The sequence below is a fragment of the Callionymus lyra genome, chromosome 18 (genome assembly GCF_982586985.1).
Source record: "Callionymus lyra chromosome 18, fCalLyr1.hap1.1, whole genome shotgun sequence".
Lineage (NCBI taxonomy): Eukaryota > Metazoa > Chordata > Actinopteri > Syngnathiformes > Callionymidae > Callionymus > Callionymus lyra.
Window position 1 is genome coordinate 6977318 of NC_141835.1, and position 27580 is coordinate 7004897.

At 38.3% G+C, this 27580-nt stretch overlaps 1 protein-coding gene across 1 annotated transcript; it reads right to left on the reverse strand.

The window, feature by feature from the left end:
• Positions 1 to 1829: 1829 nt before the first annotated feature.
• Positions 1830 to 25885, reverse strand: pdss2 (prenyl (decaprenyl) diphosphate synthase, subunit 2). The gene is made up of 8 exons (XM_087780029.1): positions 25451 to 25885; positions 19141 to 19275; positions 13362 to 13560; positions 9073 to 9147; positions 8190 to 8366; positions 6093 to 6224; positions 5986 to 6021; positions 1830 to 2104 (listed from the first exon to the last, which is right to left on the reverse strand). Exons 1-8 carry the CDS (start codon positions 25699 to 25701, stop codon positions 1949 to 1951), a joined length of 1161 nt encoding a protein of 386 aa, XP_087636155.1. The 5' UTR covers positions 25702 to 25885; the 3' UTR covers positions 1830 to 1948.
• Positions 25886 to 27580: the final 1695 nt, after the last annotated feature.

Genomic DNA, 27580 nt, shown 5'->3' on the forward strand with positions numbered 1-27580 from the left:
CCACCACGAAATCCTGGTTCATGCTGTGGAACACGTAGCTTATCAGCGGCGCACATGCAGGAGCGTGACTCTGGATGGCAAACATCCACAGAAAACATGATGACAAATTACAATTATTGGCACTTGTTTTGGGTTTTTTTTAACATCTGAATTCACTTCTCGCTGGAATGTCCCGCTGCTGATAAGACATGTGTGTGAAAGCTCCACGGTTTTGTTTAGTTTGATCACAGTTTTCGGACACATCGTGTATGAAGGACGATAAATGACATAAGTATAAATAAATAAATCCAATATGTAAGTAAGTAATTTTTATTTGTATATCGCTTTTTCCAGACCAGGGTCACAAAGCGCTTAAACTATCAAAACAATATTCAATAAAGTATATACTTTAAAGATCAAGATAAAACTGATAACACAACAGGAGTTCCAGATTGATCTGTTTTACATTTTTATGTTTTAATCTTGTGCTTTAATTGATTTCTTGACTATTTTTTACAACTAATGTTTTTTTTACCCAATTTCTGTGGAATTTGTCTCTTAAATAAATTACTAAAGTATATTGTGTTAAAAGGTGAATATGTTCTGTGCTGATCGTTTTCTCTCGTAATTCTACATGTTATTTTTATAATGATTATTATTATTATTATATTTTGTTTGTCTAATTCAAGTTGTCATTTTCACAATAATTAAAATGTACACACGTATTTCCCTTTTTTGTTATGTAATGTATATAGATAATCTGTTTATTGTATCATTGTTTAGTTGATTTAAGTAAGTAAGTAAGTAAGTAATTTTTATTTATATAGCGCTTTTCCAGACCAGGGTCACAAAGCGCTTAAACAATCAAAACAATATTCAATAAAGTATATACTTTAAAGATCAAGATAAAACTGATAACACAACAGGAGTTCCAGAAAATCAAGGAAAAGCCTGAACAAATAAAAACATCTAAAGATGTTTCTTGAAGGAGTCAGTAGATCATCAAACACGGAGAGAGAGGAAGTACTTACACGTATATGTACATGTAATACATGTATGTATTGAAATTTATTTATAATTATGCCATTTATCGTTCTTGTCAATTCGTTGTCTTGGTCTTCAATTATGTATTTTAACTGTGTATTGTTTTGATTGTTTGAGCGCTTTGTGACCCTGGTCTAGAAAGGGGCTTTAAAAATAATAATTATTACAACTTTTGGCCACACACTAATCGTAAGGATACATCACTCTTTAAGAAGTTTCTTAAAAAAAATCAATACAAAACGAGTATCTTAAAGAGAAGGTGAAAAAGATTAGAAAGTAAACAAGAGACTTAATAAAACTTCCCACAGTTCTGAAGGCCCTTGAATGCATCATCCATGACAAGATTTTTTGTTGTTTTTTTAACAGCGTAATTGACAAACGACTTAACTACTTTTGACTTCATTAACGTTTTTTTTAAGACAATATCCTTCAAAGAAGTCCTGGATCCAGATGGTAATCCAGAACACAACCCCTTTTCATCGGTTCTTTGATAACCCTATTTTTTATTAAAATGTTAATAAAATTGGACAATATTTGTTTTAGTTATTTTGCAGGGAGACTGATAAACTATTGTCAAGTTAAATTAGTTCAAAATATTTTTGTGTAATTATAGATAGTTTTGTGAAAACCTTAAAATCCTCCAGTGAGCAGATCAAGGCAGCTCTCGGTGGTCATAATGTTATGGCTGATCACATCACAGTGACATGATAACATAAGTCTATAAAATGTTTTTAAGCGAATCTTGAGTCTTGTCGTTACTTCCTGAAGCTCGGACTTAAAACAAATAAAGTAAACAAAAAGCGACGCAAGTTAAAATATTTTTATGACATCACAAAGAACACAAGTGTTTGATAAATACAGTATTTCATTTATAAAAGTATTCATTCTCTCTCCTTTTTTTTTTTTTTTCGCACGAGTCGTCGGCTCAGAGTTTGGTGACGGCGCCGGCGATGTTCTCCAGGGCGGAGCGAGCCTCCGAGGACGGGAAGGCCTGGATGGCCTCCAGAGCCTTGTTGCCATGGTAACAGCATAGGTCCGCCGCCGCGCTCACGCCTTCCTCAGACTTAACCATCGCCAGGAGCTGTCGGGGGATAAAGACGCACATTAGTTTGTCACGTCGGCCTCTCAACCCCCCGTGACAACAACACAGACCCCCGATGACGAGGCGAGAGAGCAGCCGTGGTGCGTTCAAGGACCTCAGAGGCCGAGGCAGGAGACATTTTTATGCCGTTATGCTTATTATTATACAACTTGTTGTGACTTTCTGAAGCTTGGAAAAGTTTATGAAAAAGGGTAAAGAGAGGATCTAATGGCTGAAGACGGGAAAGAACGAAGGAGGTTTTGGAGGAAAAAGATTCAGCAGGAGACAACTTTTTAATTTAAGAATTAAAACTATTGCTCCTCCAGATTAAAACTATTGAGGCACCATTAAAAATCTACCATTATAAACTGTTTATACAAGTTATTTTGAATTTATAGAATATAGTATATCGTATAGAATTATTAAACAATGTGAAATAGGCAGTACAACTATCTATCCATCCATCCATCCATCCATCCGTCCGTCCGTCCGTCCATCCATCCATCTATCCATTTATCCATCCATCCATCTATCCATCCATCCATCTATCCATCCAACCATCCATCCATCCGTCCAACCATCCGTCCATCCATCCATCCGTCCATCTATCTATCCATCCATCCATCCAACCATCCATCCATTTATCCATCCATCCATCCATCCATCTATCCATCCAACTATCCATCCATCTATTCATCTATCTATCTATCCATCCGTCCGTCCATCCATCCATCTATCCATTTATCCATCCATCCATCCATCCATCCATCCATCCATCCGTCCGTCCATCCATCCATCTATCCATTTATCCATCCATCCATCCATCCATCCATCTATCCATCCATCCATTTATCCATTCATCTATCCATCTATCCATCCATTTTTATTTGTTTATTTCAACATATAAAAACATCAGACGATGTTCGTTTAGTGTTTTATTTTTAATTATTTTAAAACAAAATATAGTTACTAAAGACATTATCTTTTCATTATATTTTATATATTATTTATCTTTGTTATACAATGTTACGGCATAAATATTTACATTTTCATTGTTATTTTTAAGTGATTTTTTTAGGATTAGTTTCTTCTTTCTTTTGGCTCGATGGCCCCTAACAACAGTCAGTTATAATGTGGCCCCAGAGGATACGTTATTTACGAACCTGGCAGCTCAATCAGACAAAAGGGCCAAAATCGTATAGAACTCTTTGTCAAAAGCTCATTTATTTAATTAAGCTCGTCTCAAACCAGGAGTAAAAAAAATCCTGTCAAATTATTTTCCTTTAACCTCAGTATTATTTTTATTGGAAGTAAGTAAGTAAGATTTGTATAGGTTTAGTCTCAGTATAAGTTCTGTCCCTTAAACTAGAGTAATCTCTGGCATCTTTATCAATAATAATCTACTTTATTTTCAAGAAAACTATCCTTCAGGCCACATAAAATGACTTATGCTGCTTTTCTCCAGAATAAACCCAACAACAATTCAGGCGAAACAAACCTGTTTGTTGGTGGATTCACTGGCTGCACCGTTTAATTTACCTGCTCTTTGTTTGAGAGAAAAAAAGTCGACATTTCTATGGAAACCTAATTTAGTTTCCTGCTGCAAACGTCTCTTTTTCGCTGACGGCATTTTGCCTCAGAAATTCCGAAAAGTAGAATCCCTGCAGGCGCTTCCCCCCCCGCTATCTCTTATTCAGGGACTTCAGCTGCTGGTTTTGAATTCTAACACTGGAATCATTCGTCACCATCTTTGACAGCCGCAAATTGACTGATCAATAGTAACAGCTTATTTTTAGAGGCCACTACAAATACACCACATATAGAATATTGAAGGACGCGACATGTTTCCATAGAAGAAACTCTTATATACTCATCTATATGCATGTATGTATGTATAACCCTAGTAAATAACTATATATATATATATATATTTAGGGCTGTAGCGATACAATAATCTCATGATACTATTTTAATTATTTGTCTTGAGCTGTGGAGGACGTAATGACTGCTCTCTAGTGGCGGGAAGTTTAATTGCAACACCAAAATGAGCAAACACAATGTTTATTCGCATGTTTATTTTAAACACTGTTTTTTAATTTTCATTTTACACACACTTATTTAAAATATAAACCATAAAATGTATGCATGTATAACCCTAATAAATAAATAAATATATATATATATATATTTAGGGCTGTAGCGATACAATAATCTCATGATACTATTTGATCTAATATATTAAAATTACAATACCATTCGATATATTTCGATACACTTTGGGAGGCACTGAATTTGAGTGACATCTTGTAACTTTTCCGCTCTCTTTTGTTTGAATTAATAGAGGTGGAAAACAAAATGTCTAAACTTCAACTTTAAATGCAAATGGACTGTATCCTCCTATCCTCAGGCATTGCCGGGGTTTTGGGGGGGATTTAATATTTCTTGAGCTGTGGAGGACGTAATGACTGCTGCCCTCTAGTGGCGGGAAGTTTAATTGCAACACCAAAATGAGCAAAAACAATGTTTATTCGCATGTTTATTTTAAACACTGTTTTTTAATTTTCATTTTACACACACGTATTTAAAATATAAACCATAAAATGTATGCATGTATAACCCTAATAAATATATATATATACATATATATTTAGGGTTGTAGCGATACAATAATCTCATGATACTATTTGATCTAATATATTAAAATTACAATACCATTCGATATATTTCGATACACTTTGGGAGGCACTGAATTTGAGTGACATCTTGTAACTTTTCCGCTCTCTTTTGTTTGAAATAATAGAGGTGGAAAACAAAATGTCTAAACTTCAACTTTAAATGCAAATGGACTGTATCCTCCTATCCTCAGGCATTGCCGGAGTTTTGGGGGGGATTTAATATTTCTTGAGCTGTGGAGGACGTAATGACTGCTGCCCTCTAGTGGCGGGAAGTTTAATTGCAACACCAAAATGAGCAAAAACAATGTTTAAAATATGATTTTAAAGCCCACAAAAAATTAAATTAAATCTACTGACTCCTTCAAGAAACATCTTAAAACGTTTTTATTTGTTCAGGCTTTTCCTTGATTTTCTGGAACTCCTGTTGTGTTATCAGTTTTATCTTGACCTTTAAAATATAAACTTTATTGAGTATTGTTTTAATTGTTTTGGTCTGGAAAAGCACTATATAAATAAAAATTACTTACTTACTTACAATTCTGTTAAATGTCGATACATTATTTGAAAATATCAATATATATCAGTGTATCCATTGTTTCTAACACCACTAATATATATTTATATATAATATATTTGATCATAAAAGCCCACAGAGACGTGAAGTTGATTGTTTGGGTTTGTTGCCTAGTTGCTGAAAATACTTAGGATGGTGCAGAGAAACAAGTTGGCTCTTCTGTAGGTAAATGAAGCCCATAGATTGTTGTGGGTCACATGATACCAGATTAAGAATGAAAAAGGTCAAGTGAAGGTCATCTATTCAAAACTTAACTTCCTAAACGCTAAGTGAATCGTCTTCCTGCGTCTCACCTGCTGCAAACATCTTCCTCCTCGCGTCCTCAAACTTCTCTGCTCCTGCACGTCTGCTGAAGGAGATCCTCTCACAATGCCACTGTCTCACCGTCTCGGTGTCTCTGGCCACAAATAGGCCTCTGTAAACTCATCCTCCCTGCTCCGGTTTCAGTCGGGACCAGATAACACCCTTGCCCGACACCGCCGGACCCCTCCCCTGAAGCTGCCGACTCTCCTCGCGCCCCTATCAGTGCCCGTCTCCCTTCACACATTGACTTTGGGAAGCTCGTCCCTCAACTTTCAGGCCTTCCACGCTTTAAAATCCAGGCAACTTTATTCAGATGGAGGTCGTCCTACCTTCGTGTAATCCAGCTGCTTTCTCAGCGTCGTCGCCTGAAGAGAAGATTGTCATTGAAGATAAAGGCCACAGGTTTCGTGTCGTCTGTTCATCAAGCGAGTCTCACCTGATGCAGCTGCTGGTTCCACTTCTCCTGGCCCACGATCTGACGGTGGAAAACCACAGGGGCGGCGCTCAAGCTAAACGACGGCGACTCCCCGGAGCTGTTCTTCACAAACGGCTGCAGGTCAGAGTTCAGCTGCGGAGAAGAAAAAAGATACGTTCACCTGGAAGATGAAAATCAAAGCCGAATAAATCAGGAGTTAAAGGTGAAACTATGGCAGGTCGACCCCCGGAGTCTTTTAACAAACTCAACAGACTAATGACTCGATTAAACACATGCTGAGAACTACTGCAGAGTCAAGAGAGAAGGAAGGAAGGAAGGAAGGAAGGAAGGAAGGAAGGAAGGAAGGAAGGAAGGAAGGAAGGAAGGAAGGAAGGAAGGAAGGAAGGAAGGATGAACAGTTTGTTTGTGTGTTTGTTGATGTTTGTCTGTTTGTTGATGATGTTTGTTTGTGTGTTGATGATGTTTGTTTGTGTGTTGATGATGTTTGTTTGCGTGTTTGTTGATGATGTTTATTTATTAGTTTGTTGACGATATACGTTTGTGTGTTTGTTGACGATATATATATATGTCTGTTTGTTGATGATGTTTGTGTGTTTGTTGATGATGTTTATTTATTAGTTTGTTGATGATATATGTTTGTGTGTTTGTTGACGATATATATATATATGTCTGTTTGTTGATGATGTTTGTGTGTTTGTTGATGATGTTTATTTATTAGTTTGTTGATGATATACGTTTGTGTTTGTTGATGTTTGTCTGTTTGTTGATGATGTTTATTTATTAGTTTGTTGATGATATATGTTTGTGTGTTTGTTGACGATATATATATATGTCTGTTTGTTGATGATGTTTGTGTGTTTGTTGATGATGTTTATTTATTAGTTTGTTGATGATATACGTTTGTGTTTGTTGATGTTTGTGTGTTTGTTGATGATGTTTATTTATTAGTTTGTTGATGATATATGTTTGTGTGTTTGTTGACGATATATATATATGTCTGTTTGTTGATGATGTTTGTGTGTTTGTTGATGATGTTTATTTATTAGTTTGTTGACGATATACGTTTGTGTTTGTTGATGATGTTTGTGTGTTTGTTGATGATGTTTGTTTGTGTGTTTGTTGATAATGTTTATTTATTAGTTTGTTGATGATATATGTTTGTGTGTTTGTTGACGATATATATATATGTCTGTTTGTTGATGATGTTTGTGTGTTTGTTGATGATGTTTGTGTGTTTGTTGATGATGTTTATTTATTAGTTTGTTGATGATATACGTTTGTGTTTGTTGATGTTTGTCTGTTTGTTGATGATGTTTATTTATTAGTTTGTTGATGATGTATATTTGTCTGTTTGTTGATGATGTTTATATTTGTGTGTTTGTTGATGATGTTTGTCTGTTTGTTGATGATGTTTATTTATTAGTTTGTTGATGATATATGTTTGTGTGTTTGTTGATGATGTGAATCTATTAGATGTTGTTGATGTATGTTTGTGGGTTTGTTGATGAAGTTTTTCTATTGGTTTGTTGATGATATGTTTGTGTGTTTGTTTATGTTTATTCGATTGTGCGTGTTGATGATGTTTGTGTGTTATGCATTTGTTGATGATATTTGTTGTTAATGTGTTTTGGTTATTGTTTTTGTTTGTTGATGACATTAGTTTGTATTTATCGAAGATTTTAGTTTGTGTATTTTTTAATGATGTTTGTTTGTGTATTTGATAATGTATGCGTGTTTGTTGATGCTATTTGTATGCATGTTAGTTATTGGTTTTGTTTATTGCTTGTGTTTTTGTCGATAACGTTTGTTTGTTCATGATGCATTTTTCTGTGTTTGTTTCTGTTTGTCTGTATTTTTGTTGATGTTGCATGTTTGTGTGTTTGTCAATGACTTCTGTGTGTTTTTTGATTATCTACAGTATCTTTGTGTGTTTGCTGATGATGTTTGTCAGTGTTAATTATGTTTCTTGATATATTTTTGTGTGTTTGTTGATGATGTAGGTGTGATGTATTAGACGATATAGTTTATTGCATTGTCAACATATTTACTTCTGTAAAACATACTCAAAGTAAATAAAAACCCTCTATGTTTAATCACCTTGTGCCCGAGGGCGAGGTGCTTGCCGTACTTGTAGGCCAGTCTTTGGGATTTGGAGTCGTGCTGGGCCAGCTCCATCGCCGCTTGACAGCTTTTGGCCAGCAGAGCGCCATGCGACAGAAATGTCTGCTCCTCCCACGACTTCACGTCTGGGCCACTCGTGATGCTGCTCTTCTCCTGCAGGAAAATGAAATTGCTGTTTGCCTGAGATCCAAATTCAGGAATAAATTGCAGTCATAGAAACAGTAGTTACAGCGAGCGGGCGTGAATGCAAACGTGCTCAGTCCAAGTACTAGCCATAGTTTGGGTTTCTTTGGACCGAGAGGAAGCTTTTTAGATGAGAGTTACTCTCCAAATATTGCTTCAAGATCTAGAACGATGTATCAACTGGTGGCTTTCATCAGGGGAACATTCATTTTAACACCGAGCTGGGGCAAGACCTGGCATCGTAGGGTACCACGTTATTACTAGAGAAATCACTAAGACAGCACATACCTCTGCCAAGGAGCAAACTTCTCTTGAATACATGAATAAGAAAACATACAATCACATCAATAAACTGGATTCCATAATTTAAGATTTAGATTCAAACCCTCATGAGGGCGCATGAGGGTTCAACTTCTTGTCTCAAAGCCTTTAAAATTAAAAATCACAGCACATTTTGTCTTTGTAGTCACATTTTTTGCGATCAAATTGCATGTTTTATTTGGTTAAATTGTGTGTTTTAAAAATCGAATTCAAGTCTTTGAGACTTGAGTGCTAGTCCTTAAGGGAGGTGAATGGAGAAACCTTGTCTTACACATTCAATCGTATGCTTAATTTAAACATAAAGTCATGTGAAATAAGCTCCTTGGCAGAGGTATGCTTTTCAACTTGTACCTACCTCATTCGGAGTGCTGTTCTCATTGTAGATCCCTTCGACCAAATCTCCTATGGCGCTAGAGATGAGTTCCACAACCTGCCACACAAACATCCGACACATTAGAGTCGGGGGAGTACATATAGGATAAAGTACTCATGGGTCATTACAAAAGGACGTATATGTCAGCGATGGATCGTCAAGCCAGATCATCTGCACAACAATCATCATCTACCACTAAAGGGTGACTCACTTAAGGTGGCGAACCGATAAGCGGCTCCCTGGTTATAAATGGCTTTTAAATAACTCGGAATGTGGATTCAAATGAGCTCGATCGAGGCCCGGACGCGATATTCGCTTCAACCATGAAGTTTGTAATTAAACACCTTCAATTTCCAGCCATTGAATCCGAAGCAACAGCTGGTGAGAGCCATCAATCCCGGGAGAGTTTGCGTCAGTGATATGAGGAACCAGGTGAGATCATTAGCGGGCCACAGGGGGCGACTGACTCACGAAGAAGACCATCTCTGTGAGAACTGTGTAGCTGGGATAGTGTTTAACACACAGGCAGCAAGAGAAGCTTCTTCTTCATACGGTCAACTTTCTAACTCTATTTACATCACAAAAATAGAGGGTCATTGGCTTTTTAAGTATTTGTAGAAGTGTTTAGAAAGTAGCAGGTAAAAGTGCGTTCACGCCGAACAGGATTTGACGAAAATTGACTTCCAGAAAACTTGCAGGTCGGATAAAAAGTTGTTAAATCCAAAGCAGGTGAATTCTACCCCATTTTTTCTTAACCATTTGAAATTAAAGAGGTCATTTGAAATGTTTCTCAACAGATGCTTTGACCCTTATTTGCCGCCATCTGCTCTGATATTGTAGCGACATTTTTTTTGCATTGAAAGAGTTATTTCACCCAAAATATCTACTTCACTGATTTTCTAATCCCCTTCACGTCAACTAAGGGTTGGGATTATTAGATTAATTATAGTTATAGTAAGTAGATAAGTAAGTAATTTGTATTTGTATAGCGCTTTTCCAGACCAGGGTCACAAAGCGCTTAAACAACAAAATAATATTCAATAAAGTATATACTTTAAAGATCAAGATAAAACTGATAACACAACAGGAGTTCCAGAAAATCAAGGAAAAGCCTGAACAAATAGAAACGTCTTAAGATGTTTCTTGAAGGAGTCAGTAATATACAGTATTCAAGACACTGTACTGATGACTATAATAGTAAGAAAGTAAGTGAAGTTTTTTTTTTTAAAGCGTTTTTCTAGACCAGGGTCACAAAGCGCTTAAACAACAAAATAATATTCAATAAAGTATATACTTTAAAGATCAAGATAACACTGAGAACAACACAACATCTTAAGATGTTTCTTAAGTCAGTAGATCATCAAACACAGAGAGAGAGGAAGATCGTTCCAAAGCTTAGGAGCAACAGCCTGGAAGGATTTCTCTCCTCTGGTCCTGAACCGTGTATATAGACAAAAATGTTCATCTTGTATCGAAGCGTTATAAGGAATTTTTCCAGGAAAACTTCATCCAGCCTCGATTTTAGCTTGTTTTCTTGGTTATTTGGTTGTTTTTAAGTGTGTCTTTTTGGACCTAGATAAAGAGGAAGACAACGGAGCATCAGTTGCTATGTTAAAATGAACATACATTTTTCTTTAACTCTAAAAAGTAAAAGATTACTCTGAGAATAATTCATTAGTCAACATGAGGGTGAGTAAAAAAAACTAGTTAAATTTTGTTTATTTATCAATTTAATCGTCTCATTGAACTGACAAGGATCTGTCTCGCCTGCAGTTGATTCAGAACTCGAGAATTCTAACCCGCTCTAGTAGAAGAACTCACATTTCTCCGATCCTTAAAACTCTTCACTGGCTTCCAGTTTCTTTCAGGATCAACTTTAAAATTCTGGTTCTTACTTTCAGATCTATTCATGGTCAGACTCCTCCTTACATCACTGATCTGATCCAGCCTTACACCCCAGCACGGGCTCTGAGGTCTGTGGATCAGAATCTACTGATGGTTCCTCGCACACGGTTCAGGACCTGAGGAGAGAAATCCTTCCAGACTGTTGCTCCTAAGCTTTGGAACGATCTTCCTCTCTCTTTGCGCTTGATGGAGTCTACTCACTCCTTTAAGAAACATCTTAAGACGTTTCTATTTGTTCAGGTTTTTCCTTGATTTTCTGGAACTCCTGTGTTGTTCTCAGTATTATCTTGATTTTTAAAGTGTATATACTTTTTTGAGTATTGTTTTGATTGTTTAAGCGCTTTATGACCCTGGTCTGGAAAAGCGCTATATAAATAAATATTACTTACTTACAAGTAAATCAGTCCATTTCACAAATGCATTGCACTGAACGTACCCCATGTATGTACGTGACTGAGTCTAACTTCAAGCAACGGCATTTGACGAAACAAGACATTCAAAACCCACAGACATACAGCAAGTCCAAGGATAAAAAGTGAACATACAATACAAGGCCAAATGTCGTTAAAGTGTTGTACTCAGTAACAGTTAAAATATGAAGGATCTTTAAAACTACACCTTGTTATGAAAGTCCCTAAAGTTTCATCAAACAGGAATACATTTACAGGAGACACACATCAACGAAATACTTCACGAAGGAAAACAAATAATCCTCTCCATCCCTCAATCAATTTCCACAAACTATCAACAGTCGAGCTAAACTAAAACTAATTCTGCTCATCTTAGACATAGCAGGTCCGAAAAGTCTGGCGATGCTGGATGCTCCGCCAGCATTGTGATGCCCTTTGGGTAACTGTATCTACCGCGGGAAAATATTGAGGAAACCCGAGACCTGCCCACAGACCTGGAAGGACAATGTGCCTACAGTATTACCAGATGTGGTGTCTCTGCCGGCGTTGGGAAGTGGGGGCCGGTGGGGGCTCTTTTTTTGGAAGGTATCAGATAAGCTCTCCCCCTGCCTCCCGCTTATTCCATTCCCAAATCCAGCCAGATCGGGTTTTGCCGACAGGTCTGCGAATGGGAGGAAACCGGAGCTCCTTGGCGATATTGCTTTCCAGTTCATAGAAGTAAGGTTGCATCTCAAGGCCACTACATATGATCTTCATCAGCATCATAAGAAAGACAGGAGGAAATTTGATCAAAGACTCGAGATCTTAAGCATCAGTTTTTCATCCATCAACAGGCTTTACATGTTCATGTGATACAATAATACCGTGTAACTCAGTCCATTCTCCTGATCAAAATGTACGTACAACATACAATAATAGTCAGGTCCTAACAACAGAACCACTTTCTCAACGCGCCACACTCCGCACTCTCCTGCTGTGCTTTTCTTCTCGGTTCATTTTGCTAACCTTTTCAAACATGAGTAACTACAGGCTATCGAATGGCCGTCTCCTTATTTCCACTAAAAAGTTCCACTTTGAGATGTTTCCTGTGTTTGCCTCGGATTGCCTTTAAGCTCCATTGAGGGCTCGTTTGGTCGGGAAAACTCAACAGTTTCATGTGACTCCGCTACTTTGGGACGATACTTCGGTGCTGTATTTCTTTAACCTTGCTAAAGATTTTTTAAGGACCTTTATTTTGAAGTAGCCACCATGTTGAAAGCGATAGGTGATGAATGATGAGCAGTATTCCCACCCAGGCTTGATGTGAGATCCAAAAGGACAACATTCAGTGGCTAAGATAAGCAAAGGTATCAGATTCGGAATGTTGGTGCTCCATAAACGTAGGCTAGTATTGCCCAATTTATGACTAACAAAACCCTGTCTTTGGTTTATTAGGTTTAGTTTTAGATGCTGACCACTGCAGAGCGATCAAACCACCATCCAACAAAAGTCTCTAGTCCTTGTTGTTCTTAGTCCTCCTATGAGACAATCAAGTCACACCCCCCCGAGTGCCCGGTGACAATCGGATCTTAAGATGATAAGGTTTCCTCCGGCCAATGACACGAAGGGGGTGAAGACGAGTTATTTTCAGTCACTCAAGCGACCGCATTCTGAGCGAGCTCTGTGGTGACAGCATGTGTCAGCGAGTGGTTTTCGGACTATAGATATGATCCGTGTTGCCCTCGCGGTGCAGCTAAAACACACACAAACACAAGTGACACAGACTCACAAACCAACAGGAGGGAATTCCAAAATTTTGATTGACACTGTACAACAAAAATAGTGATGCTGAGTTTGATGTCAACCGAGTTGAAATACAGACGACCCTGTTTTCTCCTTAACACATAAAAATGGGCTTTCCATTGATTTATGGCAATTTAAAGAATTTGTTTAGACAACAACTAACTGTAAGTCTACCTTAGTGTTGTTCAGCTGGGCCAAGCCGGTGCAAGCGTTGGCCAGCAGGAAGTCGCCGCTCAGGACGGCCATTTTATTCCCAAACTCCATGTCTTTCAGCGGACCGTCCGACGCCGTCCACTCCTTTAGGTTCACGATCCCTCGGTGCACAAGGAACGCTGTGTGGATCAACTCTGTGATTTCTGCCAAGTTCCGCTGGCTAGGAAAACAAAAACAAAAAAAAACATTACATGCATCGGTTTTGCCGACTGGTGTGAAACAAGGAACTTACTGTCCTGTTTAATTAAATCAGAATCAGAATCAGAATCCTTTATTTGTCCCGCGAGGGGAAATTCTGTTTAAACAGCAATATACAAAAAATAAAAACACCCAGAAATAAAAATAAAATGAAAAAAAATCTAAATAGAATAGAATAAAAATCTGCCCTATATTATATATATACACTAACATATTTACAAAAATAACAAGAAGAAAAGGTGCTGTTAAATATTATCTGGCTGTGTTCTTGTTGTGGAGTCTGATGGCAGCAGGGAGGAAGGACCTGCGGTACCTCTCCCTCACACACCTGGGATGGAGCATCCTATCACTGATGGAGCTCCTCAATGCCCTCAGTGTGTGCTGGAGAGGGTGAGATAAGTAAATATTAAAAAGATAAGTAAATATTAAAAAGAAAGAATACAAAATACATCAATTTTCCATCTTCAACCATCAAAATCGTGGAACGACTGTGACAAAAGACACCTAGTGTAAAACATGCAGGTCACTTAAAATAATTCAGTGGGTCAGATTTGGTTAGTAAACAGGTTTATAAAACTAACCCTTTGTCTTGAACCCTAATTTAATTATATTAACTATTTGACACAAACACACAACGCTTTAGATGTTTTATTAATGGTGTCAATGACTACGCGTGTAAACGGTTACATAGATAAACAATTGGAACAGTTAAAGTAAAATAAAAAAATTTAACTTTTTTTCCTCTCCTAAGCGTTCATTTTTCCGCAAGTAACGCTAGGCTGCTGTTGTCCAATGAGGTGAGTGCGTTTTGGTCACATGTTGAGGGACTTTAGACTGGAGACTATGATAAAGTCACAAAACTTTATTGACAGCAATGACCCACAAGCCTTTATGAATGATTTTTAAACGATACAACAACAGCTTTATTTATTCTTATTAGAATTATACAGCAATTTAAATGTTTGTTAATTACATAATAATTATAGTGTGGCTTAGTTGTATTACTCTTCAAGACACTTTACTATGGAACATCGCGGAATGATATTACAGTAACTTGTGGTGCGGCTTTGTATTTTAACAGTTTTTGAGCGTCGTGTACCACATAATATCTCTTCGAGGTCAGAATTACTACATAAGGCGTACTAACAAGAAAATTAAAGGATTTAAGTTGTGCCTTATTAGTATATTGAAGTGGGTCTATAAGAATAAATATTTTTGTCTAAATACTACAGGAAGGGCTTTGCTAACATGGGATTAAGTCGGAGATGTTTAAATAGAGACATAAACCTATATATAAAGCGCAACTGCAATAGAAAGATGTCATATTGGAGATCATACAGCTTCACGTAACTGGTTAGTAGACCTAGTTATACGTGCATAAATGTTTAAACTTTGACTAATGATAACACTTTAAAATACACTCCAATAAAATTAACAGCATAACAGGACAATCGCGATCCTCGTGCAGATAAGACGTTAAGAAAAAGTCGTCACTATTCAATAGTATTTTTGATTACAGGAGAAAAGAGGTTAAGTGAAGAGAATAGAAGCTTTCAGCTCAGGCTACGAGGGGAAATAATCAAATGTTGATTCAGTCATTGGTGGGGGATAATGAGGACCCTCTCCATATGGAGGGAGCTTGCCACGGAGCGACAGGAGGGGATCCATCCAGACAGGGTTGGGTGCACTGATAGCCACTTACGACCTTCTTTCAGCCGCTGTGAGAAACTGATGAGCCTGCTCCGCAACCGAGCCGCTCGACACTCACACACACTCACACACACACACACACACACATCCTATAGGCAGGTAATTGCCATGTTTGACGTTTGCGGGCGAAAAAAAAAAAAAGAAGGAAAAAAAGATGTGATTAACATTCAATAATGTCATCTGTTTCGCCTCTCAATCACAGCCATTGTCTGGATGGTTTCTCTGCTCACTGACGCAGGGCAACAACACGGTCGCCCCCCGACGAGAGTTAATAAGTTCAGGCTCCATATAAAAGGAGAATTAATAGACTGACAGATCCGGGGCTCTTCGGCGAGGGCTTGTGCTCGACCAGCAGAGCAGAAGTTCAAATGATTCCAGGCCGTGGACAACGAAACCTTGTGTCAACCACACAACTTGTACTTTTCATCCCTTTTTTTGTCTTCTTTTGATTCGTAAGCCAACAGTAATATTGAAGTTTAGTGTGACATATCTTGTTGAATACATGGGTTTGGTTTTTATTGAAGAGGTAAAAAGCATTAACAATGGAGAGCAATATTTCATATGGAAGTTGGGAGATGAATTAATGGTGATATTTGTGGGCGAAAATTAACATCCATTGACTTTCTACTATACTCTGGTTCGATCATATTCATTTCTGTGGTAAATCCCAGTCAGATTATACTACGGTTTAATCTAGCCATTTACTAGATTACTGTATCTATGTATCTTAGTCAATCTTAGAATAGTTTCATAGTTGAATCATGGTATTTAAAAACCTCATCTTAGTATAGCTATAAGTCCAATACTTTATTGGACAATATTATAGTCCACAACATAAATAAGTACAACTTAATTTCATCAACATTTTAATCTAAAAAGGGGCAAAAATCCTTAAGCAGTCCAAGTTCTATACATCTTTTATTCATGCAGGCTTTTCCTTGATTCTCCGAGACTCCTGTGTTGATCTCGCTGGCATCTTGACCTTTTAAGTATATATTTTATTGGGTATTGTTTTGATTGTTTAAGCGCTTTGTGACCCTGGTCTAGAAAAGCGCTCTACAAATATTACTTACTTAGTTACTATATGTGTTCAAACACTCACTAACCAGAATCACTTTCTTTAACATCATTCTTACCGTCTTTATTGGAAGTGTCTGTATTAATGTTGATGTTCTAGAACTCTAGAAACAATACTTCTATTTCAGAGTCTTGGTTCCATATAAATAATGCATTAACACAAACTCACACAATGGCACAAAGTCTCTAAAAGTTTGGAGACACACACATACAGAACACCATCGTCAGCGTACAATGAAATATATATAGATGCTAATACACAAAACATCTTGTTGTAACCAGTCCAGAGCTCTCGCTGATTCAGCGTTTTTTCATGCACTCAGTAGTAGTTTTTTTGAAGGTCATTGAATTGTATATTTATTTATTTTTTAAACTTTTTTCTATCTTAACGTCAGCGAATACAATCCACGGTACAAAAAAAAGGTTGGGGACCACGGCTCTAGATGCGTCGCAGGCTTTTCCCAGAAGGAAAACACAAATGAAATAAAAATAAACCCTGAGAAGATTAGCAAGTAAGTAGTACCGAAATTATTAAGTTGTTTGCCAAAACTTCTGCATCTTAACAACAGGGTCAAGTAAACATTGATACATACTATTATTATTTTAATTATCAGTTTATTATTCTGCTTTGAAATCAAATTTGATATCATAGTTACCGGCGACGACTGAGGACAAGAGGATGCAGTCGACTCCAGCAGCTTTGAATGCTGATATTTGGACATATTTTGGTTTGAAAAACAAACAAAAGCAGTTACAGTTACCAACTTGAACCTTGACAATTAACTTTCTATGGACAAACCAATATGAAGATGTGTTAACGGTAAATTGAACTCGACAGATGTGTGTGGTTTCTAACACTTTTAAAAAGTGGATAGATGGAGAATTCTTACCATTAAGAATACGTGATATTATTCATAACACGCAGTGTGTTTAGTTTCTGCTGCATGTAGATCCAAAACCTGTATTTTGTATCTCTCAGCACCCATCATTAGATGTTGCGCTTTGGGAGGAAGAAAAGGGACAAGGGGGCCGGTGTATAAATAGCTTTGGTGCGTGGTCGCTTAGCAACCGATGCCATCTCGCTGAGGTGTAACGCCCCCTGCCCCGCCCCTCGTCCTGGCTGTTCTGTTCCATTTTCCTCCCTCTGCAGCCCACATCAGCACCAAAACACTGACTCGCAGATGTCAGCGCTCCATTTTAAAAGAGGAGGTCTTGTCCATCAAACGGACACTAGTGATGCATTCACTGACACGGGTTTTTTTTAATTTGTGGCGGGGGGGGGGGGAATGAAGAGGTGAGACGTTTTTTTGGGGTCGGTCCGTCCATCCATCACCGACTGTGTTTTCGGTGAATCATCAGTGTCAGGCGGCCCCCGAGTGGGAAATGTTTTACAAATGCTGGCTGTCAGAAGGGAGGAGACCATCTCCCCAGAGGATTCAATCACCCCCCTCCGCCCCCCCACACACACCCCGAACTCACCACCATGTCCAAAAAAACCTCCATCCTTCCATCCTTCCATCAGCAGAGGTGCTAATGAGCCCAGGAGAGGTGAGGGGAGTTCTCGTGGGAGGGAGGCAGCGGCGGCAAGATGGTGCAAATGAGGTGATCAAGTCATTCTGTGTGTGTTTGCTTTCAGAAAATCCATCACACACACACACACACACACACAGTGAGGGAATCCATGTTCCAGTGCCACGCAGACGTACGAGTGCCAGGCCCACGACAAGCGTGGCAATCATTTGTCCAGCCCGGGGAAAAGTTCTCCCGGGTCGGACCCGGGTGCTGCCCGAGCCTTATTCTAATGAGTTCTAATATTAGGGTTTGATTTTTGCACGGACACGACCGCGATACACACTCCCTCTCTCTTCCTCTCTCTCTCGTCTTTGTGCCAGACTTGGGTAAAGAAAGAAGCCTTTGAGAGGACCAGGAGCGGAGCGTTTGCCAAACACAGCAGTCACTTCTGGAAAACCACTTGGCACGAAACCCACACACTCCTTGTTCTGGTACGGCGGCTGGAGATTGTGAGGGGAATGACACGAGGAGGAGACGCTACGTTCGGCATCGCAAAAAAATCCCGTGTCGGGGATTCAATAAACACCGAACGACAGGAAAACTTTCTCGAGTAAAATGGATACGATGTATTCGACACAATAAAATCACCTACACTCCGTCACGAGCTTCTGTTTGGTTGCTTTCGTTTACAGGAATTGATATGGACTCTAACCGCAGAGGACGAGCTACTATCACCCGACACCAGGATTTGTTTGCGCTATTTTTTTTTTTTTATTCTCGGGGACTGTGGAACAGAGAGGAAAAGTGGCATCGACTTCCTTTGTCTGGCTGCCACGTGAATAAGTGACTCTGAACAATATTGTTACGCGTGTGTCTTCTCACTCGATGTGCTGGTCCAATTCATCGTCATCCTCACAGTTAAAATCTCTGTTATTTCCAAGGAAAAATGTTGTCACATTTACTTAAAGGGTAACTAGTGCTAAAACCAGACTCTCCTGACTCACATCTTTCAAATGTCTTCCTCTCCAAGATGAAGTCCCTCATCATGACCATGTTTTCAACTTATTACTTTATAAAGTTCCCCCTTGTCGGAAATCTGGGCGAACAAGAGGTTACGAAAGCAGAGTCCATTATGAAGTAATCATGGTCTTCCCCCGACAGCTGTAATCACGACCCCGCTTTGTTTATACAACAGCTTCAGATCGACGACTCTCGCCAAAACTTGACACTGGAGTGGACTTACCTTGGATAGATGCCGCTGACCATGTACTGACTCAGCGGATCGGAGGTAGCATGGTTAGGACCGGCAGCTTTGGACAGCAGAAGGACGATCAGTCCCCGCATTTGAAGGTTGTTCTTGTTGTCGTAGACGAAACCCCTACAAGGAGAACATAATAGGGTTCAGTTTGCAACTCTAAAAATCCCAAAAATATCCCAAAAAGTCAGATTGCGATATTGTATTTTATCAGAATTTGTCATCCCTCACCAAACAATCCAATTGGAAGCCTCTGTATAATTGTTGACATCACTAATATCCGTTCCTTATCTAATCTTAAACACTTACTAAAGGATAGCCATTGATTTTGTTTTTTATTGAAGTGTGCAATATATATATATTGCAATTAAAATGAAAATATTCCCAGAGTTTGTTCGTTTGTGTGTTGCAATTAAACTTCTGGTCGCTAGAGGGCAGCAGTCATTACATCCTCCACAGCTAAAGGAACAATAAAATCCTGCGAGATCCTGGCGATGACTGAGGACGAGAGGATACAGTAGACTCCGGCTGCTTTGGACATATTTTGGTTTCAAAACAAATGAAATCAGTTAAGACTTTGTCAAGATTCATGTGGTTTGTCAATTCTGCAACACAAGAGTCAAGTACTTGGACGATACTACAAATATATACTCGTTACTACAGTATCACACTATATTGTAATGGTGCCCCTGTATCATGAGATAAGGTAAGGTAAGGTAAAACATTATTGATCCCTCAGGAGGTCTCCTTCGGGAAATTGTTTAGATATAGAGATAGATATAGATATGTATCGTATCACCAGATTCTTGCCAATACACACTCATACTTACTTATTTTGTGGTCCACTATAAGTAGGAATAAGTAAACCAGCTAATAATAGTTGCTAACTAGTCGTCAAAATGAGTGTCGTTATTCTGATCCAACCTTCGAGAAGTTATTGTTTATTGGCATTCATTACAGTAATCCTTGATCCAAATGGAGGATTTCTAAGACCATTCACGAGTCAGGAAGTCCATCAAATGGCTGCATTTTCTAATAATTATTAGCAATTTGTGTCTCTTTTTGAAGCAAGTGTTGGTTCCTGACACATTCCCCACTGATAGCCGCATGCGCCGGGTTGACAGATTAAATATCTTTCTAGTCTCTCCAGGGAGTGGTTAGACAAGAGGACCTCTAATCCCGTCCCTATGGGAGCCCCCCCTGTGCCATGAATCACGCTCTCGTTAGGGGCTCCCAGTCAGACAAGCGACCACACCCCCCCCACGAGCTCCAGCCTGAACGCCCTCCACAGCCGACGCCGAGCGCGAGCCCCCACCTTCTGACCCACCCCTGCACCACGGGGGTAGGTGGAGTGGATGCGAGAGATGGAGCATGAAGGGAGGGAGGGAACGCCGGGAGATAGAAATGCGGAAAAAAATGACGGGAGGAATACAAGAGTGATTGGAATGTCTTGAAGGTAGAAAACACTCCGAGAAGCTTTGTTCCACGATATAAATATCAGAAAACAATCCCGAAAACACGAGTCTATTCCATCATTTACGCTCGGTCTTAATATTAATACAGTTAGAAGTAGAGAGTATTCTGCAGCCCGCTGGACAGTAAAAAACGCAGGGCGAGCCAGTGGCCTGAGGGCGGCGGATGATTAATATTTATGTCACCATCCACAGCGGTACACATCAATCAATCACAAAAGACCTCCTGCCAGACGACGGGCCGCGGATGATGTGCAAAAAGAAAGATAGTGTGGGGCTGCGAGGAGTGGGTGGTGGTGGTGGTGGTGGTGGGGGGGGCACTGTCATTTTGAAGGGTCTCGAGCAGGTCACCACGCCTTCCGCTCGCCGATTGCGGCAAAAAATTGTTCTTTAAATCGCGCTCGTACTCATGCATGAGAATGCAAAGTTTAACCCGTGGGGTTATTTATTGTTGTAAAAAAAAAAAGATCACAAAAGTCAACGCTATTCATGCAAACACTTGAATATGTAGCGTTTTATTCAAAGTTTAATAACTCGTGAAAGTTTTAAAGCTTTACGAGAATATCTCCAAGATATGAAGATATAGATATGAATGCTGAATAAATAATAATGGTACAATTATTAAGGCAAAACTTAGTTTTATCACATCAATACACACATATGGGAATAGAACTTGGATAACAAAATAACGGAACAAATTGTAAATAAAAAGAAAAAAAAGGTTATGTATCTGCTCAAGTTTTCATTAAGGTCACAGGGAAAGTCTTTTTTGTTTGTTTGTCTTATTTACATTTGACACGATACTTCTTTCCATGCCAATTTTTATAAGGTAAATCCTAACAAAAAGAAAATTAAATTACACAAAGTACAAACTTCAAGCTTTATTTTTCTTCATTTCTTAAGGAAAAAAATTGTAAAATAATTTCCAGTGCAAAAGAACACTTGCCAACAAATTAATCTTATGTTCACTGCCTTTGTCACTTCTTCAGAAACATCAACATATTATTATTAAAGTTTTGGTCACCCTTGGGAACTGAAAATTGTTTTGATACAGTACTAACAAAGCAAGTTCAGTACCCAGTCCTAGGTAAGGATGAGCCAAACGTATGGCTAAACAAATCAATAATAATTTAAAGTACCAGCAGAAGAGTTCAAAACAATGCAGGTTGACAGGACTGTCGTGTTAAAGTTTGCCTCCTAACTGGATGTTTCTAGCACATCTTGATAACTAATCTGGAAACATTACAAAAAACATGTGAAATATTGATGCAAAAGAAGGAATTTCATGATGGATAGAAAACCTGCTTTCTTCTAAGACTAGACATCAATAATTGAAAGTTAAATTAATAGACAGTCGTATCTTTCTGTTCAATCCGTAGACATAAGACACATCGTCTTCTTGTGAAAAAAGAATCAAGAATTAGGACGACAAGCCATTTCTGTTCTTAGGATGTGTGTTTGGTTTCTGTTGATGTCAAATTTCCCACTAAGAACGCCAAATTAATTCATCTTTAAAACCAGAACTGGGAACTTATGCAGCACGCCACCTCTGTAAGCGAGAGTTAACATGGAAAGTCTCGACAGTTACCAAACAGTCGAGCAAGTTAGCATGAATGATTCAGCAGCTGCATGTAAAGAGGCTTTTAGGAACCTGAGGGAAGCCACAGCTTGTACTTCTCAATCTTCTGAGCATGAACATTTAATAGAGCATTCTTAACATTAGTTTTTTTTTTACATATATAAAAGTGTTTTTTTGTGAGACAAAACAGAAGACCTTTGCTGGCTGCATTTACAGAACTGGCAAAATCTGTTTTGGCATTTGATAATGGCCAAAACAGATATTCCAGTAAAGCATGAACATGATCTAACAAAGCGAGATCAGTTGTGCGACGTAATATTTCAAATGTATAACGCAGGCAAACCACTTTTCTTTGAGGGTGCAGCGCGTTCCACTAAATACTTCAATGGCTTGTATCACCCTCTTAAATAACATAACCTTTCCTCGGATCGAATTGCATGAATGAACTCAGACAGACGGACGGCCATTAACCAATCAAAACACTCTATTGATCAAAACAGCAGGGACTGAAAGATGAGAAGACCAAAAACAGAAGCTTAGGAAGGTCTCCTGGGTGACCTTGACCCTTTCACAGCTGAGGGAGCGTCCCCAAAGTAAAGTTACTTTTCCCGGGACCGCAAGTCACTGGATGAAACTGCAGACTTTGGGGCCAAACTTAGCTGAGTTGCAGGGTTTTTGAGAATGAAGTGAAAGGAAACACGGAAACCCAACTCCACATGGGTCTGCCTGTCTGCTATTGTGGATATTTATATCTGCCGGGCCTGAGACTCGGTGGGAAATACGAACCAACCCAACCAAAGCTGACGGGGAGAAGTCAGACTGTGGAGAGGTCGGGCTGTATCCCCTCCATTACCCACACTACCAACCTTAAACAACACCCAAATGGATCCTCATATCAGATTAAAAGGGTGTAGGTTATTTCACCCTTGGATTTTGGTTTCCAATAAAAGTTCTTCACTAGGCTCTACAAGTAGTTCCCTTATAGTTGCATTAAGATGATATGTTAGCTGGAGGTGCCGCAGAACGGCTGAATTGGTTCTATTTTTCTATTGCTTATTTTGCGTGTAATTCTGAAGGTTGTGATTAGAACCGTCAAAAATCTATCTGTGCTTTAGTGAATGAGCTTTTTAGAGCTTCTTTCTTATTCTTGTTCAGTTCTAAAATAATCAAACAGTTGTTTAAATCAAAATAGATATAAATATACCAATTGTATTTATATAGCACCTTTCAGACATTAGACCACATGGTTCTTTACATAAAAGAAGACATTTAAAAAATGGATTCAGATTCCAACCACTCCAATTATTAAATATATACAGTACATATATATTATTGATCCCTTGAGAAAGTTCCTTTGGGAAAATTAAGTCGATATTTGTAAGATAGGATTTCCATTTTAATACCAACATGTCACTCACATTTTTTAAAAGTATTGATATTGAGCTTTAAATGGTTTGCTCTGTGTGGGTTAGCCATAAAGAAATTAAATAAAAATACACTAAAACTATCGATTAATCTGAACTTGTTTATGTTCTTGTTCTTGAAAAAAATATTAATTTTCCTTTTTTGATACGAAACAAGTTTCAAGCATTTACCCCCCAAAAAAATGATGATTTGGAAAGTTTTTATAAGGCAAAAACGAGATGACAGAGAAGACTAATAGAAAAAAAGAATATTGAAGTGTTTTCAAATTATTGACATTTAATTAGAATAGATCTATTTGACTTTAAACCAAGTGTATCTCATTAAGCATGACCCAGGATTCCTGTTAGACAGGTTTCTTTTCCAATTCGGAATCAATCTTGAAATAAACATTTTTATAATCGCTCACTTATTTATCACGATAAATAAAACTGACGTTACTTTTCACTTGTCAATTGATTGACTTCCTACAAGTTTTCTGTATGTCAAATAATTCTCGAAGGGATTAAAACCTTAATTCAATGATGGTATAAATAGTATAAATAAAAATGTGTTAAGTTTCCAAAATCACATTAAATGTTCCAGTTCATCAACATCCTCATATTGACCAAGTATACGCGCCACAAAAACAAAACTCCCTCGCAAACCATCCAAGTCATCCAAAATATTCATTGAAACCCCCTATAATAAAGTAAGATATCCATTTAACTGTAAGTCTGGCAAATATATCTTAAATTGATCGATTTGCACCAAGTTATTTTGGACCCGCCAACTGCCTGGTCGACTACGACCATCCATGTTAACTGACATTTTCGATCGAATTCCAATGTTAACTTCAATAATTTGATCAAGAAAAATACACCTTAACTGTGCTTTACATCCATGAATGTATATTTAAACAACGTACAGTGTGTTTGTTCAATCTGGGCTATTATTTGGCTTTTCTATACATATTTTAAGAGCCACAATGTCTTATTTGACGGTAATTAATGTATTAACATCATTATTACATAATTCTGTTTCTTTGTTAAGTAAGATTTACAATGAAACATCTTTTTTAAATGGGGTTAATATTAAGAAAGTAATGACTTTTTGATTCAGAACTCTGCAGCGAGAATTCTGAGCCGCTCTAGTAGAAGAACTCACATTTCTCCGATCCTTAAAACTCTTCACTGGCTTCCAGTTTCTTTCAGGATCAACTTTAAAATTCTGGTTCTTACTTTCAGATCTATTCATGGTCAGACCTTCCATCAGTGATCTGATCCAGCCTTACACCCCAGCTCGGGCTCTGAGGTCTGTGGATCAGAATTTACTTATGGTTCAACGCACACGGTTCAGGACCAGAGGAGAGAAATCCTTCCAGACTGTTGCTCCTAAGCTTTGGAACAATCTTCCTCTCTCTTTGCGCTTGATGATCTACTGACTCCTTCAAGAAACATCTTAAGACGTTTCTATTTGTTCAGGCTTTTCCTTCATTTTCTGGAACTCCTGTTGTGTTATCAGTTTTATCTTGATCTTTAAAGTATATACTTTATTGAATATTGATTTGATTGTTTAAGCGCTTTGTGACCCTGGTCTGGAAAAGCGCTATACAAATAAAAATTACTTACTTACTTACTAAAATACTCAACTATTGACCTTGTCTTAAGGAGGTTGACCTTAGATCTTTGTCTGCGGTTTTAATTATCCATAACTTTCTTAATATCTATCCCTGGGTATTGATACTTATATCCCTGGACTCGTCTTCACAAGACCTACCTGATAATACCAGTGTCATAGAAATAAAGTTACACACACACCTATAAAAAAGTCATTAAAGTTGTACCTGGCCGTGTTGAGCAGAGGGTGTTGCGTCCCCACCAGCTTCCTGGCGTGCATGGCTACATTGCTGAGCTCGTCGCTGAGCAAACACCGAAGGCTCATGAATGAAGTGGGAAATCCGACAACTTTCTCCGCGTCCGACACCACTTTGGTCCAGTTCGACGAGCCGGTGCTGGAGAAGAGACTCAACGTCCTCAGTCCTCGACCTGGAGCGGTGACAGCCCCGGCTAGCCGAGCACAGCTAGCAGCTAGCATTGCTTTATCTCTCTCCACAAACTACTGACAAAAGTTCATTTCCTAGGCACCGTGTGACCTTGTAACACCTGCCCTAAAACGCCACGTCAGGACATGTGATTCGAATGTTTACACTCGTTAAAAACCATAGCGACAATATCATTCGAACGCTAGCTGTGTTTCACAACACACGACCTGCCACAGTGCGCCGCCATCTTTGCGCGTCACAGCTGACGTCACGCAAGGAAATAGTGGACGTCAAGCCAAACTCCATTTGAAAAATATAAGTTATGTCCAAAACTTATTGACTCAGCGCTTCATATAAATGCAAGGTCATTACTTAGGTGTATATCGAACCACTTGTGAATTCGGCTTTAGTTAATAAACTAACTACCATTCATTTATACTTTTTTTTTATTATTATTATAAGTAAGTAAGTATTTTTTATTTATAGAGCGCTAGAGACCAGGGTCACAAAGCGCTTAAACAATCAAAACAATATTCAATAAAGTATATACTTTAAAGATAAAACTGATAACACAACAGGAGTTCCAGAAAATCAAGGAAAAGCCTGAACAAATAAAAACGTCTTAAGATGTTTCTTGAAGGAGTCAGTAGATCATCAAACACAGAGATGGTTCCAAAGCTTAGGAGCAACAGTCTGGAAGGATTTCTCTCCTCTGGTCCTGAACCGTGTTCAGGAACCATCAGTAGATTCTGATCCACAGACCTCAGAGCCCGAGCTGGGGTGTAAGGCGGGATCAGATCAGTGATGTAAGGAGGAGCCTATTATAAAATACAAATGCCATATACAATCAGCCATTTAAACACTAAACACCAATCATAAATAAAGAAAATGTACATTCATAACAAAAAATAGCAACAACAAAAAAAATAGATAACGTAAAAATGGCAAAGGTATATTTACAAAACAATAACAATAGTTATTGCTTCTATGAAAATTACACTTTCGATTTAAGTGAACAGTTTCATTGCTAAATTACTTTTCATGTTTTAAGGGCTTTGGAAAATAAAAGAAACAGAAGGAAATATACCACTCTGCACTTGTAAATTAAAACATGTGCCAAGGATGAGTCAATATCGTTGACTATGAAGTCTCTTTGTATTTACACTTTCAACAGTCAATACATCTATTTGGTCACCAATCACCAGGTCCGTACTCACCGTTTTAGAGGCCAATTTTGAGGGGGCCCTAGTACTGAGTGTAGAAATAAACTTCCTTTTTTCCATTCACTAAATCGTAGAATAAGAGATTGTACTGACTAACTGGATTATTACGCTAATTATTCAGGTGATATAATTTCCTTTTATCCAGGAATACATCCAAAGATTGTTTTTTTCATTCATTAATTTTCCGTGCCGCTTAATCTCTTTTGGGGGTCACAAGGGGGCTGGAGCCTATCCCGGTTTCTTCGGGCGAGACGGGGGGGGACACCCTGGACAGGAGGCCATTATTTCGCAGGACACACAATTACAGACAACCATTTACACACACAATGTTTTCTAATCTTATTATTATTATTTTAGATGCTGAGGTCTACCTTGGTGCTTGGTTCTGTTTTTATATTGCTTATTTTTTGTCTTAAATTATTTCAGTCTTATGAACAAGTTGGTGAATTGTGGCAGAACTTGATGGCAAATGGTGGCTGAAAAAGGCTCACGTCCTGTGCATGGGTTATTAAATGAAGTCTGAATTATTAACCACCTTGTTGGGATTACTTAAAAGTCAACTAGTGTCAAACTCCAACCTTTTCTGATGTACTCACAACTTTTAAATGTTTAAGTCTTCCTCTCCAAGATGCAGTAAGTCTCTCATCATGAGGATGTTTTTAATTAATACTTAAAATTAAATAAAAAATATATATATATTCCTGGTCTG